This window comes from Micromesistius poutassou (genome assembly GCF_964030765.1).
Source record: "Micromesistius poutassou genome assembly, chromosome: 22".
Lineage (NCBI taxonomy): Eukaryota > Metazoa > Chordata > Actinopteri > Gadiformes > Gadidae > Micromesistius > Micromesistius poutassou.
Window position 1 is genome coordinate 9307480 of NC_140292.1, and position 21649 is coordinate 9329128.

General features: G+C 43.7%; 2 protein-coding genes across 4 annotated transcripts; one reads left to right on the forward strand and one right to left on the reverse strand.

The window, feature by feature from the left end:
• Nucleotides 1–340: 340 nt before the first annotated feature.
• Nucleotides 341–3140, forward strand: LOC311367325 (tubulin alpha-1A chain-like; the record flags this gene model as incomplete). Its single annotated transcript, XM_084486149.1, has 3 exons — nucleotides 341–556; nucleotides 1927–2075; nucleotides 2160–3140. The coding sequence occupies exons 1-3, from the start codon at nucleotides 436–438 to the stop codon at nucleotides 3138–3140; spliced, it is 1251 nt and encodes a 416-aa protein (XP_084342275.1). The 5' UTR covers nucleotides 341–435.
• A 2386-nt stretch (nucleotides 3141–5526) lies between these two features.
• Nucleotides 5527–20388, reverse strand: fyb1b (FYN binding protein 1 b). Of its 3 annotated transcripts, none has more exons than XM_084486798.1 (19): nucleotides 20173–20388; nucleotides 16832–17978; nucleotides 13414–13543; nucleotides 13123–13196; nucleotides 12896–12918; nucleotides 12475–12524; nucleotides 10836–10962; nucleotides 10090–10249; nucleotides 9562–9697; nucleotides 8982–9001; nucleotides 8764–8836; nucleotides 8180–8275; nucleotides 7752–7792; nucleotides 7342–7414; nucleotides 6895–6988; nucleotides 6456–6618; nucleotides 6240–6273; nucleotides 6099–6130; nucleotides 5527–5940 (listed from the first exon to the last, which is right to left on the reverse strand). In XM_084486798.1, exons 1-19 carry the CDS (start codon nucleotides 20173–20175, stop codon nucleotides 5918–5920), a joined length of 2499 nt encoding a protein of 832 aa, XP_084342924.1. In that variant the 5' UTR covers nucleotides 20176–20388; the 3' UTR covers nucleotides 5527–5917. The 3 variants fall into 3 exon arrangements, with proteins under 3 accessions (XP_084342924.1, XP_084342923.1, XP_084342925.1); XM_084486797.1 differs by having other exon boundaries at nucleotides 12475–12527; XM_084486799.1 differs by lacking the exon at nucleotides 8180–8275 and having other exon boundaries at nucleotides 12475–12527.
• Between the last annotated feature and the right edge of the window lie 1261 nt (nucleotides 20389–21649).

The following is a 21649-nucleotide window of genomic DNA, read 5'->3' on the forward strand; positions in this document are numbered from 1 at the left end:
GACGGCAAACTTTTTGGGGATCAAAATCGCAGCTCTGTTCGTTAACTTTGAACTTTTCGAAATCATTTTTTTAAACGAATTATAATTATAAAACGTGCGTGTTTTCTTTATTTTAACGTAAAATATTGATTTTGACGTAAACCAAGGGTCAACGATTTCGACCACGTGCAGCAACGTGGGGTACACAAGTTTGACGTCAACCGTTATTCAGAACGACGGCCGTTATCTACCGAACTGTGGCTCCGAATTACACGGGAAGATTTTTTTAAAAGTTTGCTTAAAAGTACAACAATTGTTCATGGTCTTGAATCAAACTTCTCCCCCGCGGCACAGCGTGAGTGCATCTCCGTCCACGTCGGCCAGGCCGGCTGCCAGATCGGCAACGCCTGCTGGGAGCTGTACTGCCTGGAGCACGGCATCCAGCCCGACGGCCAGATGCCCTCCGACAAGACCATCGGCGGGGGGGACGACTCCTTCAACACCTTCTTCAGCGAGACGGGGGCCGGGAAGCACGTCCCCCGGGCGGTGTTCGTGGACCTGGAGCCCACCGTCATCGGTATGACGGGGTCGGCTAGTTGAAGTCACCTAATGGTTCACTAGGTGGTGGTTTAATGTGGTTAAACATTGCAGTGGGATTTCTCCCCACAAACGGGTAGTATGTATTTAGGGAGTATTTATAAATCTTATTAAGTCATTACCTTATTATAACTTTAAATATCTCCATTATTCAAAATATTTACAGTTAATAAATTCATTTACATGTACATTATAGCAGCTATTTTTTTTTTTATGTCTTCTTCAAAAACGGGTAATAAGTAATTAGGGTCAGGATTAAGGTATTTATAATGACCTTATTATAACTTGACATATCTACATTATTGTAAAATATTTACAGTTAATACATGCATTCACATATACATTATAGTAGCTAGTGGTTTGTTTAATATGTTTAACATTTTTGATTTTTTTTTTTAGAGATGAAGATACATTTGACAAAATTGCATTTCGATATTTAATAATGCCTACCAGAACTAAATATCACAATAATAGTTCAATCTGAATATGATGTATCATCCTTTGGCACAAGTTAAATATCTAATCTAAATAGAACATAACATGATGTGCAACACATTCTGCATTGTCACTGTGTTGAAGGGGATTTTTCCACCTGCACCCTATTTTCCGATCATTTAGTGTGTAGGGTGTAGAGCTACAAGGTTATCCTTTGGGGCAACAGCTCCACGTCAATATACGTCCTCTAAAGGTGCTTGTTTTTGTCCCTGACCGGCTCAGATTACAGATTACAGTTTTCATTGTGGAAATGATCACTACAGTGAAATAAACTTGTGTCTTTGGTTTTCGTTTGATCCGGTCTGTTTGTTATTGTGTCCAACCAAGTCTTGCTCAAGGAGAAGTCTCGCTCTGAAATCTCGTTGTTGCAGGATATTTCCCAATTGTCATCACAATCCCAACCCTCCTCACAAATCTCCTAGATAGCACTAAGCTATGCTTGCAGCAGGAGAGAGGAGTTTGTAGTCCGAACACAACAAACTCCTCTCTCCCGCTCTCATGCTTCTATCTTCGATGCTTCTTGCAAACATCTCAACTCTTGTGAGACTTCCGATAGAGCGAGACTTGGTTTGACACAATAACAAACAGACCGTGATCAATTCAAAGATAAAGAAACAGGTTTAGGGGGATCCTTTCCATGATGTATTATAATATGAGGCTGTCAGTGGCAAAAACAAGCACTTTTAGAGACTGTACATTGACAGTCTGCTATGGCCCCAAAGGATAACATCGCAGCCCGTTTTTCGTGGATTACAGCTACAGTGTTCTTACTCAAGCCATGAGTTCTCGGCCAATCTCAGCCTTTATTTCCTTTACGGCGTCTTCATGTGTTTTTTCTTATTTTGCGGCGTACAGACGAGGTTCGTACCGGGACCTACCGCCAGCTGTTCCACCCTGAGCAGCTGATCACAGGGAAGGAAGACGCAGCCAATAACTACGCCCGTGGCCACTACACCATCGGCAAGGAGATCATCGACCTTGTGCTGGACAGAACTCGCAAGCTGGTAATATTCATGAGTCATTCAGGGTATATTAGGGTCATGCACCAAAGTGAATGTCACTGATGGCTAGATGCTGATTTGATCCAGGCGGACCAGTGCACCGGTCTCCAGGGCTTCCTCATCTTCCACTCCTTCGGTGGAGGAACGGGCTCCGGCTTCACCTCCCTGCTGATGGAGCGGCTCTCCGTCGACTACGGCAAGAAGTCCAAGCTGGAGTTTGCGGTTTACCCTGCTCCCCAGGTGTCCACCGCCGTGGTGGAGCCCTACAACTCCATCCTGACCACCCACACCACCCTGGAGCACTCCGACTGTGCCTTCATGGTCGACAACGAGGCCATCTACGACATCTGCCGCAGGAACCTGGACATCGAGCGCCCCACCTACACCAACCTCAACAGGCTGATGGCTCAGATCCTCTCCTCCATCACTGCCTCGCTGCGCTTCGACGGTGCCCTGAACGTCGACCTGACGGAGTTCCAGACCAACTTGGTGCCATACCCCCGTATCCACTTCCCCCTGGTCACCTACGCCCCCGTCATCTCCGCCGAGAAGGCCTACCACGAGCAGCTCTCGGTGGCAGAGATCACAAACGCCTGCTTCGAGCCGGCCAACCAGATGGTGAAGTGCGACCCTCGCCACGGCAAGTACATGGCGTGCTGCCTGCTGTACCGTGGCGACGTGGTGCCCAAAGACGTCAACTCAGCCATCGCCACCATCAAGACCAAGCGCACCATCCAGTTCGTGGACTGGTGCCCCACCGGCTTCAAGGTGGGCATCAACTACCAGCCCCCCACCGTGGTGCCGGGAGGAGATCTGGCCAAGGTGCAGAGGGCCGTGTGCATGCTGAGCAACACCACAGCCATCGCCGAGGCCTGGGCACGCCTGGACCACAAGTTTGACCTGATGTACGCCAAGAGGGCCTTTGTCCACTGGTACGTCGGGGAGGGCATGGAGGAGGGCGAGTTCTCCGAGGCCAGGGAGGACATGGCCGCCCTGGAGAAGGATTACGAAGAGGTGGGCACCGACACTGTTGGCGATGAAGGGGAGGAAGAAGGGGAAGAATATTAAGTCACGGTGAACTCCCCAACAAAACAACGTATTTATAGTTAGATATCCATCGGTGGAACAGCAGGGACCATCCAGCACAGACCTCCCCTGCCATCCATCATCTCCAGCCACCGAGGAGAAGTTCAAGTTTCATTCAAAGTCGCCAATGGCTTCATACTACTTTACTCTGATTCTTTATATGGAAGAAGATGAACGTAACCTTAACATCCACTTTGGGTTATTGACCATTAACAGCTTCATGCGTTTAATGAACCATTAATCTTAGGGAAATTAAATTAATGATTTGTTTATCATTCATAATCATTTGATTTGAACTTGACCTACTTACCAACGTTTTATGTTCTAAGCATAACGTGATATTACATTAAAATACTTTGCATAACAGTTTATGGACCATCAATTAATTCTTGCATCTGATGTTTTCTGTCTTTGAGTACTCAATGAAGACCACAACAGTGATGCCTGTGCTGTCTGCTTCGACTTAATGCAGACTTAAGGCAGAAAAGCCTCAGAACTTGAACAATTATCTTGTGCATCATTATTAACAATTGGACTCCTTTTTCACAAAATTGATGGCCCCTCATGTTGGGGAAACTCCAGAAAAGGAAAGTGGGAGAAGCAAGAGACGTTATTGAGATGGGGGCAGCGTCTCACCATTGTGTCGTCCCCGGACTCATGTGTTCTACCTTATCTGTTTTACTAATATACTCCCTTCTCTCTTTTTTGGGTCATATTTCAAGCCATAACCATATTATTCTACTTTGTTATAGTAATAATCCTTTGTTACCTCCAATACCAATTCTGAGTCACAGAGTGTAATGGTCTGTGAATTCAAATGTTCATGTTCTGCATCATTTGGATAGTTTATGAACATGCAAGGACAGTTCATAAATATATCAATAACATTTATAGCTGAGTTTAAGTTATTAAAGTTATTTCAAATACATAAGTTATCAGTCTAATTGAATAACCCCCAGAACCACTCTAATATTGTTCATATTGGCCAAGCAGTTGCTGAAATATTGTCCATAATGCTAAACTCTTCAATGCGACTATATCAGCGACGACAGGAATGTGTTGTGCTTGTTTGGTTTCATTTCAATTCCATCCTGTGAAAGATTTGTCACTGCACTGATGGTGTTTATGAAGTGGGACGAGGCTAAGGTTTGTAGACAGTACAGCGGGGACTCTGCTGAGGAGGTGAACGGCTCCCCCTGCTGGTTGCTGGCCAACATTGAACCATAAATAACGGGGATAAATAAAAAAGGCCAAAGATAATATAAACAAACTCCAATGGATATTGATATGAGGATATCTATTCTCATGTCATGATGTAACCTAAATATAAGTAAAGCCATGTGAATTTCACCCCATGTGCACCAGTCTTATTTATTTGTATATCTTGTTTTGCACTCTCCTTTCCCACTGTTGCTGGTCACTGGTGAATTTCTCCTAAGGGGGATTAATAAAGGACTATCCTATGTTATCTTATCTTAGTTGTTCGATCAAAACTTCTGCTTTTTTTGATGAAATGTATTTGCATGGATTCCCAGCAGTGTATTTCACAGTACATCCCATGCAAATATGGATTATAATGTCGAAATGAAGTACCCTTTTGGTATTGTTTTTATAGTTGGCCTTCCTTAGCACATTTTGCCACAAAACCCAATGTTCCACATTCTGCATGTCTATGGGAGCTTGTGTATACTTTAACACCATATACAATGCAAACAAATACACTTTCGTGCACTTCACTTAAATTCACTTTTTCATAATAAGACGGCAAATCTTTGAGAGGTTTACTTATAAATTATCTTATAAACCTCCAATTCCTTATAGTCTCAAAGACATTTAAAGACAGAGAGTAAAATCCATCCTATATGAAGGCAGAATCACTGAAATATGTATCTGCTTCTATGGCAGTAAATGTTCTTTCTTAATCTAAATGTATGCATTTATGATTTCTGTACAATACCAGCCTACCCAGTGGAAAATACAAACTGGTAGGCTTATCTATCCATCATACATCTAGTTGGATACCTCCTCTTGTGAAGTCACTATGTCACAGGGGAGATTTTGAAATCGCTTTTCTTCAACATCCCTAAGCAGGATTGTAGTTTGAACAGTTGTGTTGTTTGATGAGAAACAGAGCTGGGATCCATCAGCATAACCATTGAAACAGATGTTGTACTTATGAAAGACTTAACCTAGCACTAATGTATACATGGAGAATAATAAAGGGCCAAGGACTGCGCCTTGAGTTGAGTTCAGCTGAGTGTGGGACAGCACACTTCCAAACACCACAACAGGAGGATGGAGAAAGAGACTCCTACTACTTCTGCTTAGCGGCTGGTTAAAGAAACAGACTGTCAACATATTGTGCAATGCAGCTTTAAACCATTTAATTTCAAACAGGAAGTTAACTTGACAAAAACAACCAAAGTCACAATAATGTTGTGACATCGGTGGTGCAATCAGCAAATAATGTTCGGCGATAAATATATCCTTTAAAGTAGAAAATGTGTTTGTCTTTGCGGTTGTAGCTTACTGAACACAATATCTCCTTCCCCAGATACACCAAGCGTCAGACTTACACAGTCTCAGAGAGAGCGTGAGACTGTCGGCTCTACCTTAGACTGCTGCTCTTGTGATTGGTTGAAATATCTTTGCACATAATAAATAATCAAACAAGGTTAACATGAAACAAGTTATACCAAAAGGTCATATTTCAACAAAGCCTGTCGATATGAAAACAAATCCCAGTTTATTGTCTTCCTTCAGTCGTTGTCATAGATGCATTCTGAAAATCAATTGTGAAATGAATTAAGTATTATTATTGTGTGTTCACAAGTAGCCACTATTAACAAACACTTAATGAGTGTTGATTGCATTTTAAGTCTAAATATTGGTGATGATAGGGTGGCATGACATGCATATCTGTTTGTGTTTATAACCTACCGTCTCCAATGTCGTCATATATGTCCCCATCGCTGAAACGTTCCCAGTGAGAACAACGAGTTAGTTGAGTTGATTCATTATTCGATCACAGTCCTCAGCCCGTGTGTGTGTGATGTGTGTATTCACTCGTGTCATACTTACTCCGTGACAATATGGCTGGTTAAAACGGTGCCAACTGGAACAGAGAGCAAATGAGAGGTTAAAAGCTATTTTTAGCACTAATGTTAGCTTTAATACCATGTGGTCTAATGAGGTAACAGAAGAAATGAATCAACATCAAGAGGAACTGACGGGCGAACAGACACATGTTATCGGCTGCTCCAGAACACAACACACAATCGACGGCAGCCCGCTCACATTTTCCCTCCTCGTTGCGGCAAACGAGTTTGTTATCCACGGCTTTCACGATGACATCGAGCGTCTCCCCGGGTTTCACCGGCAGATCTTTCCCGCTGAGCTTCTTCAGCGTTAACGTAGGGATGATGGTCACCTGGTACAGAACCTGAATCTCCCCCTCATACTGAACAGGACACAAGACACGTCCATGAGATTATGTTGGCGGACCTCGTTTTAGGTGATAGTGTACGTGGAGAAAACATTTACAAAGAGTCAAAACTTACAAGGCAATATTGAGTGAGTGATATTATTGTTATGTTTGGTAGTAAGAACAACAGTATCAGTAGAGGCAATAGCTTTGGTAATAACCAACAAGAGAAGTAGGCCTAGAGAGGCCCTGAGAGGGAGATGTTTCTAAATCAAACATCAAACATTTTCACGGATGGATAGAGGGACGCACTTTAAACTTTTTTCTGAATTCTTTTTCCTCTTTTTCAATCCTTTTCTGTCGCTTTGGATCGATTTCCTCCATCTTAGCCTTTTTCGTTGGAAGACTGAAATACAAAAAAGGACAAATTGTATATCACTATCAAAATATGTCAGTTAAAGGTGCAGTAGTTAGTTTAGACTTTGGACCGCTCCAGGCTAATTTCTGACCAATCAGGGCATCTCTTCCCTGATCGGTTCGGGGGAATCCATCTTGCCTGCCACTCACAGGGGAGATCTTGCTCTCTTCAGCTACTTTCTGCCCTCTCTCTTTACAACTCTCATATCCATACCTGCAGCAGCTTTAATGTACTCTTGGTATTTCAGTAGTATGAAATTTAGGCCTATTTCACAGAGTTTCGAGGCAATGTGAGACACACACCAAATTAGATCAACAGTATCAACATTTAACATGTCTTACCTGCTGACCGGAAGAGGAGGAGGAACCACCTGTGAGTCGATATCGTCGTAGATTTCATCATCGATCAACGCTCCTTTATCCAACACATAAAGACAACAGTTTGCTGTTTGGCAGAATCCTGTGAGTTTGTGAAAGTCCATGTTGTGCTCCTCAGGCAAGAGGGCGTGGCTGTTAACGTGTGGTCGTACTGTACGGTTTTGTAATATGTGTGGATCTGTGTTCTAGGAGAGCTAGCAAACTGGTACAGGGAACAGTAGACCACACAGTGATGATAAAGAAGTGGTCCGCAGATAAGAGACTTTTTTAAGGAGAGACGATTGACAAAATTCACACCTGTAGAAATACTTCTTCAAAAGGGGATGACACATCACAAATATTTTTGACTGAAAGATTGAATTAAATTGTAATACCTGGTTGCCCTTTTGCAGTGAACTGGCTGGGTGGAGGCACTCTGGCAGAATATAAATATATTGTTATTTTATACATTATGAATGTTATCACTTTTCATCATGACATATTTCCAGCAAAAGTTAATTATCATAGTACATAGAAATATACAATTTTGAATAAAATAAAGGAAATGATTCAGAACGATTCCATCTGATTGATCAAGCAGCAAGATTTCACCCATGGCCTGATTCGTGAAACCACAATCAGCCGCCAGGTCTTACAAAGTAACATCTCCACATTCAGCGTTAGTTTCGGCAAAATAGATTGGTTATGGAGAGTTTTCTCAAGGAAAGAGTGGAGTTAAGTGGTAAGCTGATGATTAGTGCCAATTGGACTGTGTGGTTAGCTTGGTTAGCTCATCATCATCTTACTACGGAGGACATTTTACTCATTTGTGCCGGCAGCAGGTTTCTTCTTCTCAAACATCCGTAGAAGAAGAGTCTTTGGAGAAGACTTTGGAGAAGACTTTGGAACCTCCAAAACGCTTAAAGAGCAAGGCCAGCCAAGAGGGAGTTAATAGTTGAAGTCTTTATTCTTTCTATCATAGGCTTTTTACATTAAGCGACCTTGGGTACTATATAAATTGAAGTTATTATTAATATAAGCTCACCAATAGAAAAAAACTAACTTGGCTCTTTAAAAATAAAAGATATCTTTACTACAACTCCTCAAAAACTATTCTACACGTTCATTCCTCTGTGCTAGTTATTTTAATGTAGGCTACTTGCAGTTCACTAGCTTTTACTGGTGTGCATACTCTTATTCAATTAATCAATCAATAATTCATGCATTTTCATGTCAAAACTACACGTAACTAGCTAATGTAAATAGTGGCATTATCATGAGGGAGTGTTTTCTGTCATTTCTGAAACAACAACAACATGGTTTGAAGCACTGGAAGAGTGAGCTGAAGGCCAGTGAAACAAGCCCCCAGTGGAGCGGGATCAGTTCTGTTCATTCAACACTCCTCACCTGACGTCCAGACTGGCATCGATAGCATCGTCGTATATCTCCTCGTCGTTTTCTGGCGGCGGTGGTAAAATTACTGCAGACGGTACAACAAGATGTCAACCATTTCAAAGGAGTTGGAATATGGAATATATCAGCTTGTCATGATACCCAGTTCTGAAGTCTCAATGAAACTGGACATGAATATGAAAGAGGCAAAGATATTCGGATGCACAACATACCTCTTGATCCTCTGATGCCACTGTTGCAACAAGAAAACATAAACCACATGTTAATGCAAATATTCCCTTCTTTTGATCCAAATGTAACACATCCTAATCCTCCTCAATCCCATGCAACATGCTAAATTTAGCCTCGGTATGGTGAAGAGTGTTGTAGGCTTGACCTTTGATTCTAGCTGTACCACTAAATTGTCATAAAGACCTGTGTCTGTCTACCTTATATGCAAATGGTAAAAAATAGATAAATACACGTGATGTGATGACTGAGCAAAGAGTGCCAGCGTCCCGTTTATAAATAATTATTCCTGAAAGTAAGCCGTGGCCAGTGGAAAACCATCAGCAATGCTGCTTATGTGTGTTAATCTAGCAAACACAAATGAACAAAAAACCTAAATAGAAATCATATGGAATACACAAAGTAACACTATTTTGGAAATTTTCAATTATCGTTATTAATTAAGCCATTTTTGTAAAGTCTACTTCAAGAATAAAATCCCACGTACCACCTGCAGTACCCTCGCCTACCACCGGCGGTGCGCGTACCGCAGGTTGACGAACACTGGTGTAGATCGTGCGTTACCTGTCGGGGCGGTTGTTGGAGACGTCCACGTCGTCGTAAACCTCCTGATCATCCGTCTCCTGGGGGGGCGGGGCGGCCTGCTGCTGCTTCCAGCTCTGCAGGTCCACCTCCACACAGTCATTCTTCAGATAGCCGACTGGAGCAGAGAGCGAGAGAGAGAGCGAGAGAGAGCGAGAGAGAGAGAGAGACATAAGGCGAGATAGGGGGAGAGAGAGAGTGAGAAAGAAAGAGAGACACACAGGGCGATAGGGAGAGAGAGAGACACACACAAGAGAGAAAGAGAGAGAGAGAGGGGGAGAGAGAAAATTGGAGAGAGCAACAGATAAATATGACACATTTCTTCTCAGATGCATACGCTTCTAAAAAAAACAAATCCTAAAAAAATAATAATTACTATAGATACTTTACACATGTTATCATACTCGGTTGTCGCCTTACAATGGCGCCCGTGACTTGGCATGGCCGTATATATATATAAAACAGCTGTGTGTTGAAGTCAATGGTTCTAAGTAAAGAGATGAAACGTACAGGAGCCGCTGGCCAGCCGACCCAACCACTTCCCCTCCGGGTTGTCACTGACGCGCATGATGTCCACACAGTCCCCCTTCTTCAGGGCCAGGTCCGTCTTACTGCCCCGGCAGTCCACCAGCACCTTCACCTGGTGCACCACCTGCAGGGGGCCCACCAGCTGGGAGACACACACACACACACATGCACACAGAAGCACACACAGGCACACGTGCACACAGGCACAACCGTATACGCAGACGTATGCACACACACACACATGCACACACGCATACCCACATGTATACACACACACACTCACACACACACGCACGCACGCACAAACACACACACACACACACACACACACACACACACACACACACGTACACATATGCACACACACACACACACACACACACACACACGCAGAAACACACACACACACACACACACACACACGTACACATATGCACACACACACACACACACACACACACACGCAGAAACACACACATACACGTGCACACAGATAAAGAAGGAGAAATACATGAGCAACATCTGAGGTGTACATTTTCATTAATGAACCGAGGATATTGTTTTATTGACTATGCTATACCACGCTGTTATTAGTGACAGCCTGTTGTCACATATTGTCATTGACATGAAACATTGACATTGACATGTTTCATCAAGCCCTTTTCCGTGACACTGTACAATAGGAGGATTGTGTTATTGTGGACATTCTCAAAAATAAATTTCCCCACTTTGAACTTTTTGCGGACTTCGTTCTCCTTCTTCTCTCTCTCTTTCTGCTCTTTCTTTTCAGCTTCCAGTCGTTTTTTCTCCTCCTTCTGCTTTTCTTTCGATTCTTGCTCTCTGTCTGCTGCTTCCCTTTTGGACGAGAGGAGAGAAAGGGATGAGGCCTGGTGTTCTGCATGTCTGTGTCACAGTAGTGTTGTCATGAGAACGAAAAAACATATGAATGAATTATTCATCAATTCATATGGATTGATCAATAGACCCCTTTTCATCATAGGACAAATACCGGCACTGCTCATCAAACTGATCACAGGTCTGTTTATTTTCTGTACCAGGGCAGCCGGCAGTAGACTAGTGAAGATATCACACATTGAGTATGGACCACGTTAGCCTGGAGGTCATAGCCTGGAGGTCATAGCCTGGAGACTATAGCCTAGAGGTCATAGCCTGGAGGTCATAGCCTGGAGACTATAGCCTAGAGGTCATAGCCTGGAGGTCATAGCCTGGAGACTATAGCCTAGAGGTCATAGCCTGGAGGTCATAGCCTGGAGACTATAGCCTGGAGGTCATAGCCTGGAGACTATAGCCTGGAGGTCATAGCCTGGAGGTCATAGCCTGGAGACTATAGCCTAGAGGTCATAGCCTGGAGGTCATAGCCTGGAGACTATAGCCTAGAGGTCATAGCCTGGAGGTCATAGCCTGGAGACTATAGCCTGGAGGTCATAGCCTGGAGACTATAGCCTGGAGGTCATAGCCTGGAGGTCATAGCCTGGAGGTCATAGCCTAGAGGTCATAGCCTGGAGGTCATAGCCTGGAGACCATAGCCTGGAGACCATAGCCTGGAGGTCATAGCCTAGAGGTCATAGCCTGGAGGTCATAGCCTGGAGTCTGCACATTCTGTTTCGCTACAGAATATGAGGTCACATGATCGTGATCAGAATGGAGTGAACAGAGTCTGAGTTCAGGTGATCAGGATATAAACAGAGTGTGAGGTCACGTGATCAGGGTGGAGTGAACAGAGTCTGAGGTCAGGTGATCAGGGTGGAGCGAACAGAGTGTGAGGTCAGGTGATCAGGGTGGAGTGAACAGAGTCTGAGGTCAGGTGATCAGGATATAAACAGAGTGTGAGGTCACGTGATCAGGGTGGAGTGAACAGAGTCTGAGGTCAGGTGATCAGGGTGGAGCGAACAGAGTGTGAGGTCAGGTGATCAGGGTGGAGTGAACAGAGTCTGAGGTCAGGTGATCAGGATATAAACAGAGTGTGAGGTCACGTGATCAGGGTGGAGTGAACAGAGTCTGAGGTCAGGTGATCAGGGTGGAGCGAACAGAGTGTGAGGTCAGGTGATCAGGGTGGAGTGAACAGAGTCTGAGGTCAGGTGATCAGAATGGAGTGAACAGAGTCTGAGGTGATCAGGATATAAACAGAGTGTGAGGTCAGGTGATCAGGATATAAACAGAGTGTGAGGTCAGGTGATCAGGGTGGAGTGAACAGAGTGTGAGGTCAGGTGATCAGGGTGATCTCCTGGGACCGTGCGCCCTGGTACATTGGGGAGAGCAGAGCCATCTGGGACAAGGGTCTATTGGGGGTGAGGCTTCATCTACTATTAGACGTCTTTCTCTGGTAAAGGGTTGTCTTGTCCTCACCATCGTTCATCCAGTTCTTCATACGTCTCACCATCACTCCCATCTTCTTCCTGCTGAATATAAAATGATATATAATAGAACCAGATTGAGCACAAACAGAAACATTAAGAAGCCTTATCTGGCCTACGAACGAGCATCATCCATACGACCTGAGTGTGTATGTGTGTATGTGTGTTTGTGCGTTTGTGAGTGATTTGTGAGCGTGTGTATTTGTGTTTCGAGTGGAAAGCTTTTTTATTCTCACTGAATCGATTAACAATAGTATTGTTAATCTCATGTAGTGTTATTGACGTATGTCGTATTGTCAACACAACACAATACGACATGTGTTGACATATTTAAGCTGGAATGTGTGTCAGTGTGTGTAAACATGCATTTCAATGTGCGTATAAATGTGTTTAAGGTGTGTTTTGAATCTTACCTTGGACATGAGCCGTGGTCGACCTAAAGGGAAAGAACATTAAAGCATCACATTAACACAATATTATCAGCCTAAAACACCAGCCATCTCTCTCTCTCTCTCTTTCTCTCTCTCTTTCACTATGTTTTGTTCACATCTGAGCTTGTGTGTGTGTGTGTGTTTTGTTGTGTGGACCTGTTGTGGGAGACGTTGGAGGTGTGTGCGTGTGTGTGTGTGTGTGTGTGTACCTGCGGTGGAGGGTGGTGGGGGTGGAGCATTTTTCAACACGCCCACATCATCGTAGTTATCTGGATCCGGTTCACTTTGAAAATAAGAAAATATATGGTTATGCGTGTCATGCTTTTAGTGTGTGTGTGTGTGTGTTAGTGTGTACGAGCGTGCATACGTATGTACATTGGTGTGTGTGTGTGTGCACGCGTGCGTGTGTGTGTGTGTGTGTGTGTGTTAGTGTGTACAAGCATGCGTGCGTATATACATTTGTGTGTGTCTGTGTGTGTGTGTGTGTGTGTCTTGCTCACGTAATCCCGGGGTGCCGGGGGGGCAGACTCGGCGCCATGGGCTGAGCTGACGACGGCGAAGTCACACCACCGTTGCTTTGGCTACTGGGGTGAGAGGCCGGTGGAGGCGGGACGACGGCCTGTCCCTGATCTGTGACGTCACAAAACAAAAACCTCGTCATCCCAGACAGTGACATGGCAGAGCGGGAGCGGGCCACTTCGGAAACACCCCGCTGTGGGAGGGTTAGTCTACCGGCCGACCCGGTGGACTGTAGCAAACGTCGCTCATCCATCCGTCCACACGTCTACCTTTAACCTTGGTTAAGGTTCAGGAAACATCGGACAGGTCCGAGGACAGGCGATAATGCTGTGCGTCACTCAGGCCCTTCAGCGGGTTTGACTTTCGATGAGTCAAATGAAGTTCTGAATAAATGCGACGTTTTCATAAGTGCTTCTCCTTCCCCTCCTCGCATTAGAACATCTATAAACTGACTTTAAGTAAAATGTGGAACTTAGGAATGTGTTAAAATAAGGTTGCCGGCAAATAAGTTGGCGGCAATTGAGGAACTAAAATAGTTTCCTCTTAAAATAGGTTTTGGCTGGTTTTTATCATCAAACACCTTTATCAAACCACTCTTACTTGTTCAAAACTAAATGGGGCATTTGTAAATACAAGTTCCTTGATTATTATCTGAAGAGTGAACTGAAAAGAGATAAACTTGGTCTAGTGCCAATAGCATTCATTCCATCACACATGTGGATGTATTTGATCTGCGTTAGCAGAAACCACAACCCTGTCTTCATTATATTTCACTGAAATCTATTTTAATCCGTTCAAATCTTTCCACCCTAACACTAATGCTACACCCTTCTGGGAGAAGAAGAACACTAGTGGAAGGATGGAGGTGTCTTAAGACGACTCCAACAAATGTATTCTAGAGCTGCCAGTCTACACAGGTTTTATTTTAAACCTAACCTAAACTTTGTCTGAGGACGTTAGTGATGTTAGTGATCAGGATCTGAGATTAATTGTCAGCAATACGACGCTGGTTGTGGATCCACCGGTCAAGTTGTTTCCTGTAGAGACCCATCCATGTACTGCTGCGGGTCTATAGATCCACACCCAAAGCAGTATGATTTGTCTCATTACCATAGCCAAATTTGATCTGGCCTGCTGTCAGATGTTTATTTAAAGTGTGATTTGTGACACTACCCTAAAGGCCAATTTACACCAGAGCCGTTTTAGATGCATTTTTTAGTCGGCCGTCAGACGTCCGACTTCAGCTAGAGATAGAATCCATTCAAACTAGTGCACCGATTCACACCGGCAGCGTTCTACGCCCGTCTCACAGCCGACCAAAGCTTAACTTTACGCTTCACTTCTATTTCCAAGCGTTTCTGAAGCGTCTCGGTTATGATGTTATCTGATGAATCCTGAAGATATAGCGAGATAAACGGCGGCGGTGTGAATTGATACGCCTACGTTACGCTCACGTGTCTCTCTCGCCTGCGGCGAGAGACACTGCTATACCAATGACAACCTTACCCGTGCTTACACTGCATAAGTAAAAGCAAACTGTGTGTTAGTTCTGCTTCCTGTTGTCTTGGCTTTGCTGAGCTAAGCTATACAACTATAAATAATAAGTGATGCCTGTCATTCAAAATGGGGAGGTGGAATATGCAAACACCACCGGATTTATCAGTTTAAGAGTGGCTCTTTTTTTCATCACTTATTCCTTGTATTATTAATTAAATGTATTATTCCACATTTGTATTTGATTGTATTTAAAGAATGCATGAGCTAGAAGGTGATGAAACACTCATTAAAACACCATTAAACAACACCAAACAACACCAACACCATTAAAACCCCAATGCCAGCAGTGAGCCTGCAGGCCTTCGAGCAAGCAGCTCAAGCCGGCAGGGCACTTCTTTCATAAGGAAGTTCAGCAAAGTTACAAGAACAAAACATCACGATTGTGGACGCAACTGAATGCATATTTCACTTCTGTTTCTGCACTTTTTTGCATGTCAAATATTATGTAAGTTGCAGACCAAAATCTATTTTGGTTCATTTCGACCATTCTAATATACCGTCTCCACTGGGACCCCACTGGTCTGGACCGGTCACCTGCCCGCTGTCCCCTACCTGTTCTTTAATGTATTCACTGTAGCTTTAAGGGCGCACTCACACTAGGCAAAGTTGCCCTGTACCGTACTCAAGTACGATTTGCCCCCCCCCCCCCCCCCCCCCACTGTGCTGCTGGCCTGTGCTCACACTAGGCCATCTCAACTGGGCCTGAGTACGGTTGCCTCAGGTCAGCTCAGGTTGCGTATCCGTGCGTGTGCGTGTGTCGGCTGATTAGCATCTGTACCGTGGCCTGAGCACACCTCTCTGAAGTGTACCGAGGCCACGGGATTGAACTGTACTTTAGTACGGATGGCATGCTCACACTAGCCAAACGATCTAGACTTTAGGGTATTATGTATAACGTGTAATGTGTAATGTGTAATGTGTAATGTATAAAGTATTATGTATAATGTATAACGTGTAATGTATAATGTGTAATGTGTAATGTATAAAGTATTATGTATAATGTATAACGTGTAATGTATAATGTGTAATGTGTAATGTGTAATGTATAATGTATAAAGTATTATGTATAATGTGTAATGTGTAATGTGTAATGTATAAAGTATTATGTATAATGTATAATGTGTAATGTGTAATGTATAAAGTATTATGTATAATGTGTAATGTGTAATGTGTAATGTATAAAGTATTATGTATAATGTATAATGTGTAATGTGTAATGTATAAAGTATTATGTATAATGTGTAATGTGTAATGTGTAATGTGTAATGTGTAATGTATAAAGTATTATGTATAATGTGTAATGTGTAATGTGTAATGTATAAAGTATTATGTATAATGTATAATGTGTAATGTGTAATGTATAAAGTATTATGTGTAATGTATAATGTATAAAGTATTATGTATAATGTATAATGTGTAATGTATAAAGTATTATGTATAATGTGTAATGTGTAATGTGTAATGTGTAATGTATAAAGTATTATGTATAATGTATAAAGTACTATGTATAATGTATAACGTGTAATGTGTAATGTGTAATGTATAAAGTATTATGTATAATGTATAACGTGTAATGTATAATATGTAATGTATAAAGTACTATGTATAATGTATAACGTGTAATGTATAATATGTAATGTATAAAGTATTATGTATAATGTATAATGTGTAATGTGTAATGTATAAAGTACTATGTATAATGTATAACGTGTAATGTATAATATGTAATGTATAAAGTATTATGTATAATGTATAACGTGTAATGTATAAAGTACTATGCATAATGTATAAGGTGTAATGTACAATATGTACTGTATACAGTATACTGTATAATCCACTGACCAGGGGCGTCAGCGCGTGTCCTGAAGCGCTCCAGGTTGACCACGGGCGGGCGGCTGGGCTTGGCGGGCGCCGGGCCGAGCAGCAGGGGGTTGGGCAGGGGGTTCCTCCTGGGCGCCCCCTCCGGACCCCCCCCGTTGTCCTGAGGAGCCAGACGGGAGTCCAAGTTCCTCCTGATGAAACTACTAGGCTTCTTATTGGCCAGAGGCATCGGGGGAGGGGTGGAGTTCCCAGCGTCCGTCGGCGTCGGCGGCTTCGGCTTCGGCTTCGTCTTCTCCGTCGCCGTGGAAACCACGTTGGGGCCGATGGTGAAGCCCGAGGGGAGCCGCGAGGCCGGGGAGTTGCCGTGTTTGCTCTCGGACTCCTCCTTGGCGTCCTCGGCGTGCAGCCACTTCTTCGCGACGGCGCTGCTCGGTTTCTGCTGCGTGGGGAGCGCCTTGGACGGGGGGCTGCCGTGATTGGGCGACATGCCGCCGCCGCCGCCGCCGCCGCCACCGCCTCCGCCGCCGCCGCCGCCGCCGCCGCCGCCGCCGCCGCCGCCGCCGCCGCCGCCGCCGCCGCCGCCGCCGCCGCCGCCGCCGCCGCCGCCGTCGCTCTCTCTCACCCAGGAGGGCTTGGCCTTGGGCATCGCAGGGGGCAGCTTGTGGAAGGCGGCTCTTGAGTCGGGCGGGGGGGCGCTGACGGGGGGCTTCTGGACGGGGAGTTTGGGTTTAGGGGGCGTGGGCTCGGGAATGCCGCGAGGGAAGGGCTTACTGCCGCCGCCGCCGCCGCCGCCGCTGTGTTCCTCCTGGGGCATGGAGAAGCGGCTGGCCAGAGCCTTGGCCGTCTCCTGGCCGGCGCGTGGAGCACCTTTGCAGGAGGAGGACGAGGGTTTAGGGAAAGCAGGTTTTGGAGGATAGGGTCCGCTGGAGGGGCCCTCTAACGCAGGCTTCTTGGGCAGCAAGAAGGGGGCGGGGGAGGAGGAGGAGGAGGAGGAGGAGGAGGAGGTGGAGGAGGAGGAGGCGGAGGAGGAGGAGGAGCTGGAGGACAGGGTGGGGTGTAAGGGCATCCTGAGACGTCCGGGCTGGGAGGGAGGGCCCATGCTGTCTGTCTGGGGGCCGGCGGTCTGAGCGGCCTGGAAGCGAGCCCTGATGGCTTTCACGTCTGATTCCTGGAGATGGAGAGTTGTTTCAGTTAGTGTGCCCGCCTGAGTTCATTTCCCAGGTCACCGGGTCATTCACATGGAGGACTACAGTCATGCCGTTTGTCGAGTGGTCATACCGCCACCATCAGCATCCTAAAAAGACAGGATGTGGTGTTTTTTTCATGATTCACCTAAAAAATGCAAAATAATACTGAAACAAGAAGAATCAAATTCATGGACAGCCATGTTTTTTTTTTTTTTACATTGAATGACCTACTTTGGTTTGCGGTAGTAGTCACTGCACTAGACACCTGTGTACACCTGTGTTCACGTTGTACTCAAAAAGAGTACAAAGAAGCTAGTTAGTTAGAAGCTAGTTGAATCAGCACAGAAGACGAATTCAGGCTTTATTTACTTTATCAAGGCTAGTTTGAATGAGGCTACAGAAGAGAAGGAAGTAAAGATAAAGGGGGAACGACTACAGTGACTTGCCTTATTCACACCATAGAATTGAAAACTGCACCAGTGCGGCACACTGGACCGAAAGGAGTCCATTGAATGAAGTATTGTATTTAAAGTCATCAGCATAAATTCTCACGTAGGCCTACGTTTCTGACAGTTTAATAACAGCAGGCCGTGTAGTGAGTGACAGAAAAGACTTGTTTCGCTGTGCTGCTGTTTCTCAACGGTGGTTAACGCACAATGACCCAACGCAATGTTTCTAGGAACATTGACAGACTGTGCCACGATAGTCTACTTTACAGTACTGTCAAATTCTACGACTACTACTTGTACAACTGTAATTTGTAAATGTATGCAGTACAAAGTCATAGAAGTAATAGTAGTAGTAGTAGTAGTAATAGTAGTTATTGTAGTAGTAGTAGTAGTAGTAGTAGTGGTTGTGGTAGTAGTAGTAGTAGTATCCTACAAAATGAGTAAGGGAGTTTTTTCTTGCCCTCTGGGGGGCTGTGGTCAGGGGGGTGTCATAGATATATGGCCTGTTAAGCCCTTTGAGGCTGTATCTGTGATTAAGAGCTATACAAATAACATTGAATAGAATTGAATACAAAAACACCAGATTATCGACAAACCTGTGTGCCAAGTTACCAGGACGGTGTTATTGTTGTCAGAGACATGCATAACGCTGTGCACAAATGTTTGTCCATTCATTCTCTGTAAGAAAACATAAGAGAGCTTCTGCAACCTTATGGTCAGGCCATCATCGTTCCTGGCTAACGTATGTCTGCTCTATTTTTTATACTTTCACTTTCAATTGTATCTTCTATTTGCCACCACTTCAATGTAAAATGCATAGAAATGAATATTCAATACACTAGGGACTCCGGTGCATTTGCTTCTCACATTTCTAGGACAGCGTGATTCAACATGTTGCATTCTTACTTCATACAGAATAGAAATGTTTAATCCAGTAAAAAAAAAAAATCGACAGAACATTAGAACATGTAATGTATAGGTTAGACTATCAAAAATCATCATCACTTCATTAACTAACAACCACAAAATAAAACATTAATCTGTCTGATCTTAGTGTCAGTAAAACTCAGCTACTGATGGACTGATGGACTGCTTACCATTACAACAAAGAGGAAGCATTAGATGTGTTTCCAATGTGGTGAAAAGAGGTGCTTTCACCATCTTTCACAATCCAGCTGACACAATAGCTTCCACTGCTGCTTCTCCATTACTGGCTGGCAACTCGGTTGAGTAAGGAACTAACTCTCAGGCTTTCAGATGCAAAAGCAACGCCAAATGAAGTTTAGTATTTAATTCTATAAGCATGTAAATGTCACACACATTTCTTATATGAAGTACACGAAACTGAGATAGTGTTCAGCTGACAATACCCCAATCTACTAGCGGATAAGAAACGTATTCAGAAAAATTAATGAATATAGATATCTGTGTTTAAAATACATACAAAAATGTTATACGGAAATAAAATAGCTGACTACAGGTGGAATACAAACACAATTAATTGCCTGATCGACTCAGTAAACATAAGGTTAATGGTTACTCTTTATTGAAGTGCTTCAGATAGCAACTTTCACATCAGCTGAAACCCAGGCAAGTTTTGAAGAAACCTCACGCATGTTCACATGTCCATGAAAACCTCCTAATGTTCCATCAAACCGATGGGGTGCCGTTCCTTAACGCTGGGAAGCTACGGAGACCGACCATAATAAGCCATGTTGGTACTCACCATTTTCAGGACGGGAATAATCCCAGAGTTCTGTGAGAGAATGCTGATGAGTGTGTGAGTGTGAATGAGTTACACCGGGCTGTCATAAAGACCCACACACAGACACAAACACACACACACACACACTCACACACACACACACACGCCCATACACACTCAGATAAAGGAGAAGAAATACAAGAGCAACAACTGAGGTCTACCTCTGAGCCTGGATGTCTGAGTCTCTGTTTGTATCTGTGTGTCTATGTGTGCAACAGGGGGCAATGGTAATTACTATCTACTTCCTCTCTCCACAGTTTGTATGTGTGAATGCATTGTGTGTGTGTGTGTGTGTGTGTGTGTGTGTATGTGTGTGTGCGTGTGTGTGTGCGTGTGTGAGTGTGCAGGTCTCACAACCTCTTATCTCTCCATGGTCATCAGAAGTATTTGACTGTGTACCAGAGATGTCCCTAATCATTTACATCGTCACTGAATGTCATGCACAGACAAGTCATGCACCATTTTTCATTATCAATAATATTTATAACCTTTATAGTACTCTTATCGCCGTCACCGTCCAGAAATATTCTCACCCTCAGATAATGTTGGAAACCCCCCTCACAAATATGAATATATATATATATAAAATGGAAGCATTGAGTCCAAATAAAAAAGTAATGACTCAAAACAAGTATGAAAATACATTTAGTCTAAAAGATTTTTAAAGTATTATCTGAAGTGAATGATAGACCGAAGTAATGATGCATTACTTCCTGGAGCGATCCTAAGTGAACATCTGAAGTGACCTGGGCCGATGAGCTAACCCCCAGTTAAACATGGGTGCGATCAGTGATAGCATTGAGACGACTGTGAGGCAATGTTTGTGTCTGTTTGCCTTGCACTATAACCGAAGATTCCCCTTCCTCTTTCATGGTCGCTCTGTCATCTAACTTTAGGCTCTTTATAAATGAAGTGCACAAGGTATTGGTAACCATCATCTAACATCATTATGCTCAGAGGAATAAGTAAAGCTCTTTCTGGATGAGACATGTGTTTGCTAAATGGTTTACTGCTAAAAGATGAATGTACTGATACAGTTCTGTAATGCCGTGTGGATTCATGCTCTTGTCTTGGATCCGCACTCGATTGGTCAAGAAGTACATGCCATACACATCCAGTAACATAAATAAACAATAACACACCTTTTATGTGAGGTTGTAGTAAGTTTGAGATGCACAAATAGTTTGTCAACACATTTATAAAATCATTTATTGTGATTATAACTATTAATATGTCTACTTCTCATCAGCTGGGCAAATAAATGTTAAATTCAGTGCCATCTAATGATGACAAGACTTTTAAATGTCTGGTGTATGGTAATTAGGATGTGTGAAATACCGCCAGCTAGTGGCCATCATTGGAAGCACAATAACGTCGCTTAGGTATTGAATATCCCTTCGTTCCACCTCTTTATTTCCAAACTAAGTGACGGATTGTA

Excerpts from the sequence above, each read along its gene's own strand:
- fyb1b (XM_084486797.1), bottom strand. Across the intron at positions 9,002-9,561 it reads TCCAACAACCGCCCCGACAG|TGGCATCAGAGGATCAAGAG; the intron begins GTAACGCACGAT and ends TTGTTGCAACAG. Across the intron at positions 8,276-8,763 it reads GATGCCAGTCTGGACGTCAG|CGTTTTGGAGGTTCCAAAGT; the intron begins GTGAGGAGTGTT and ends TTGCTCTTTAAG.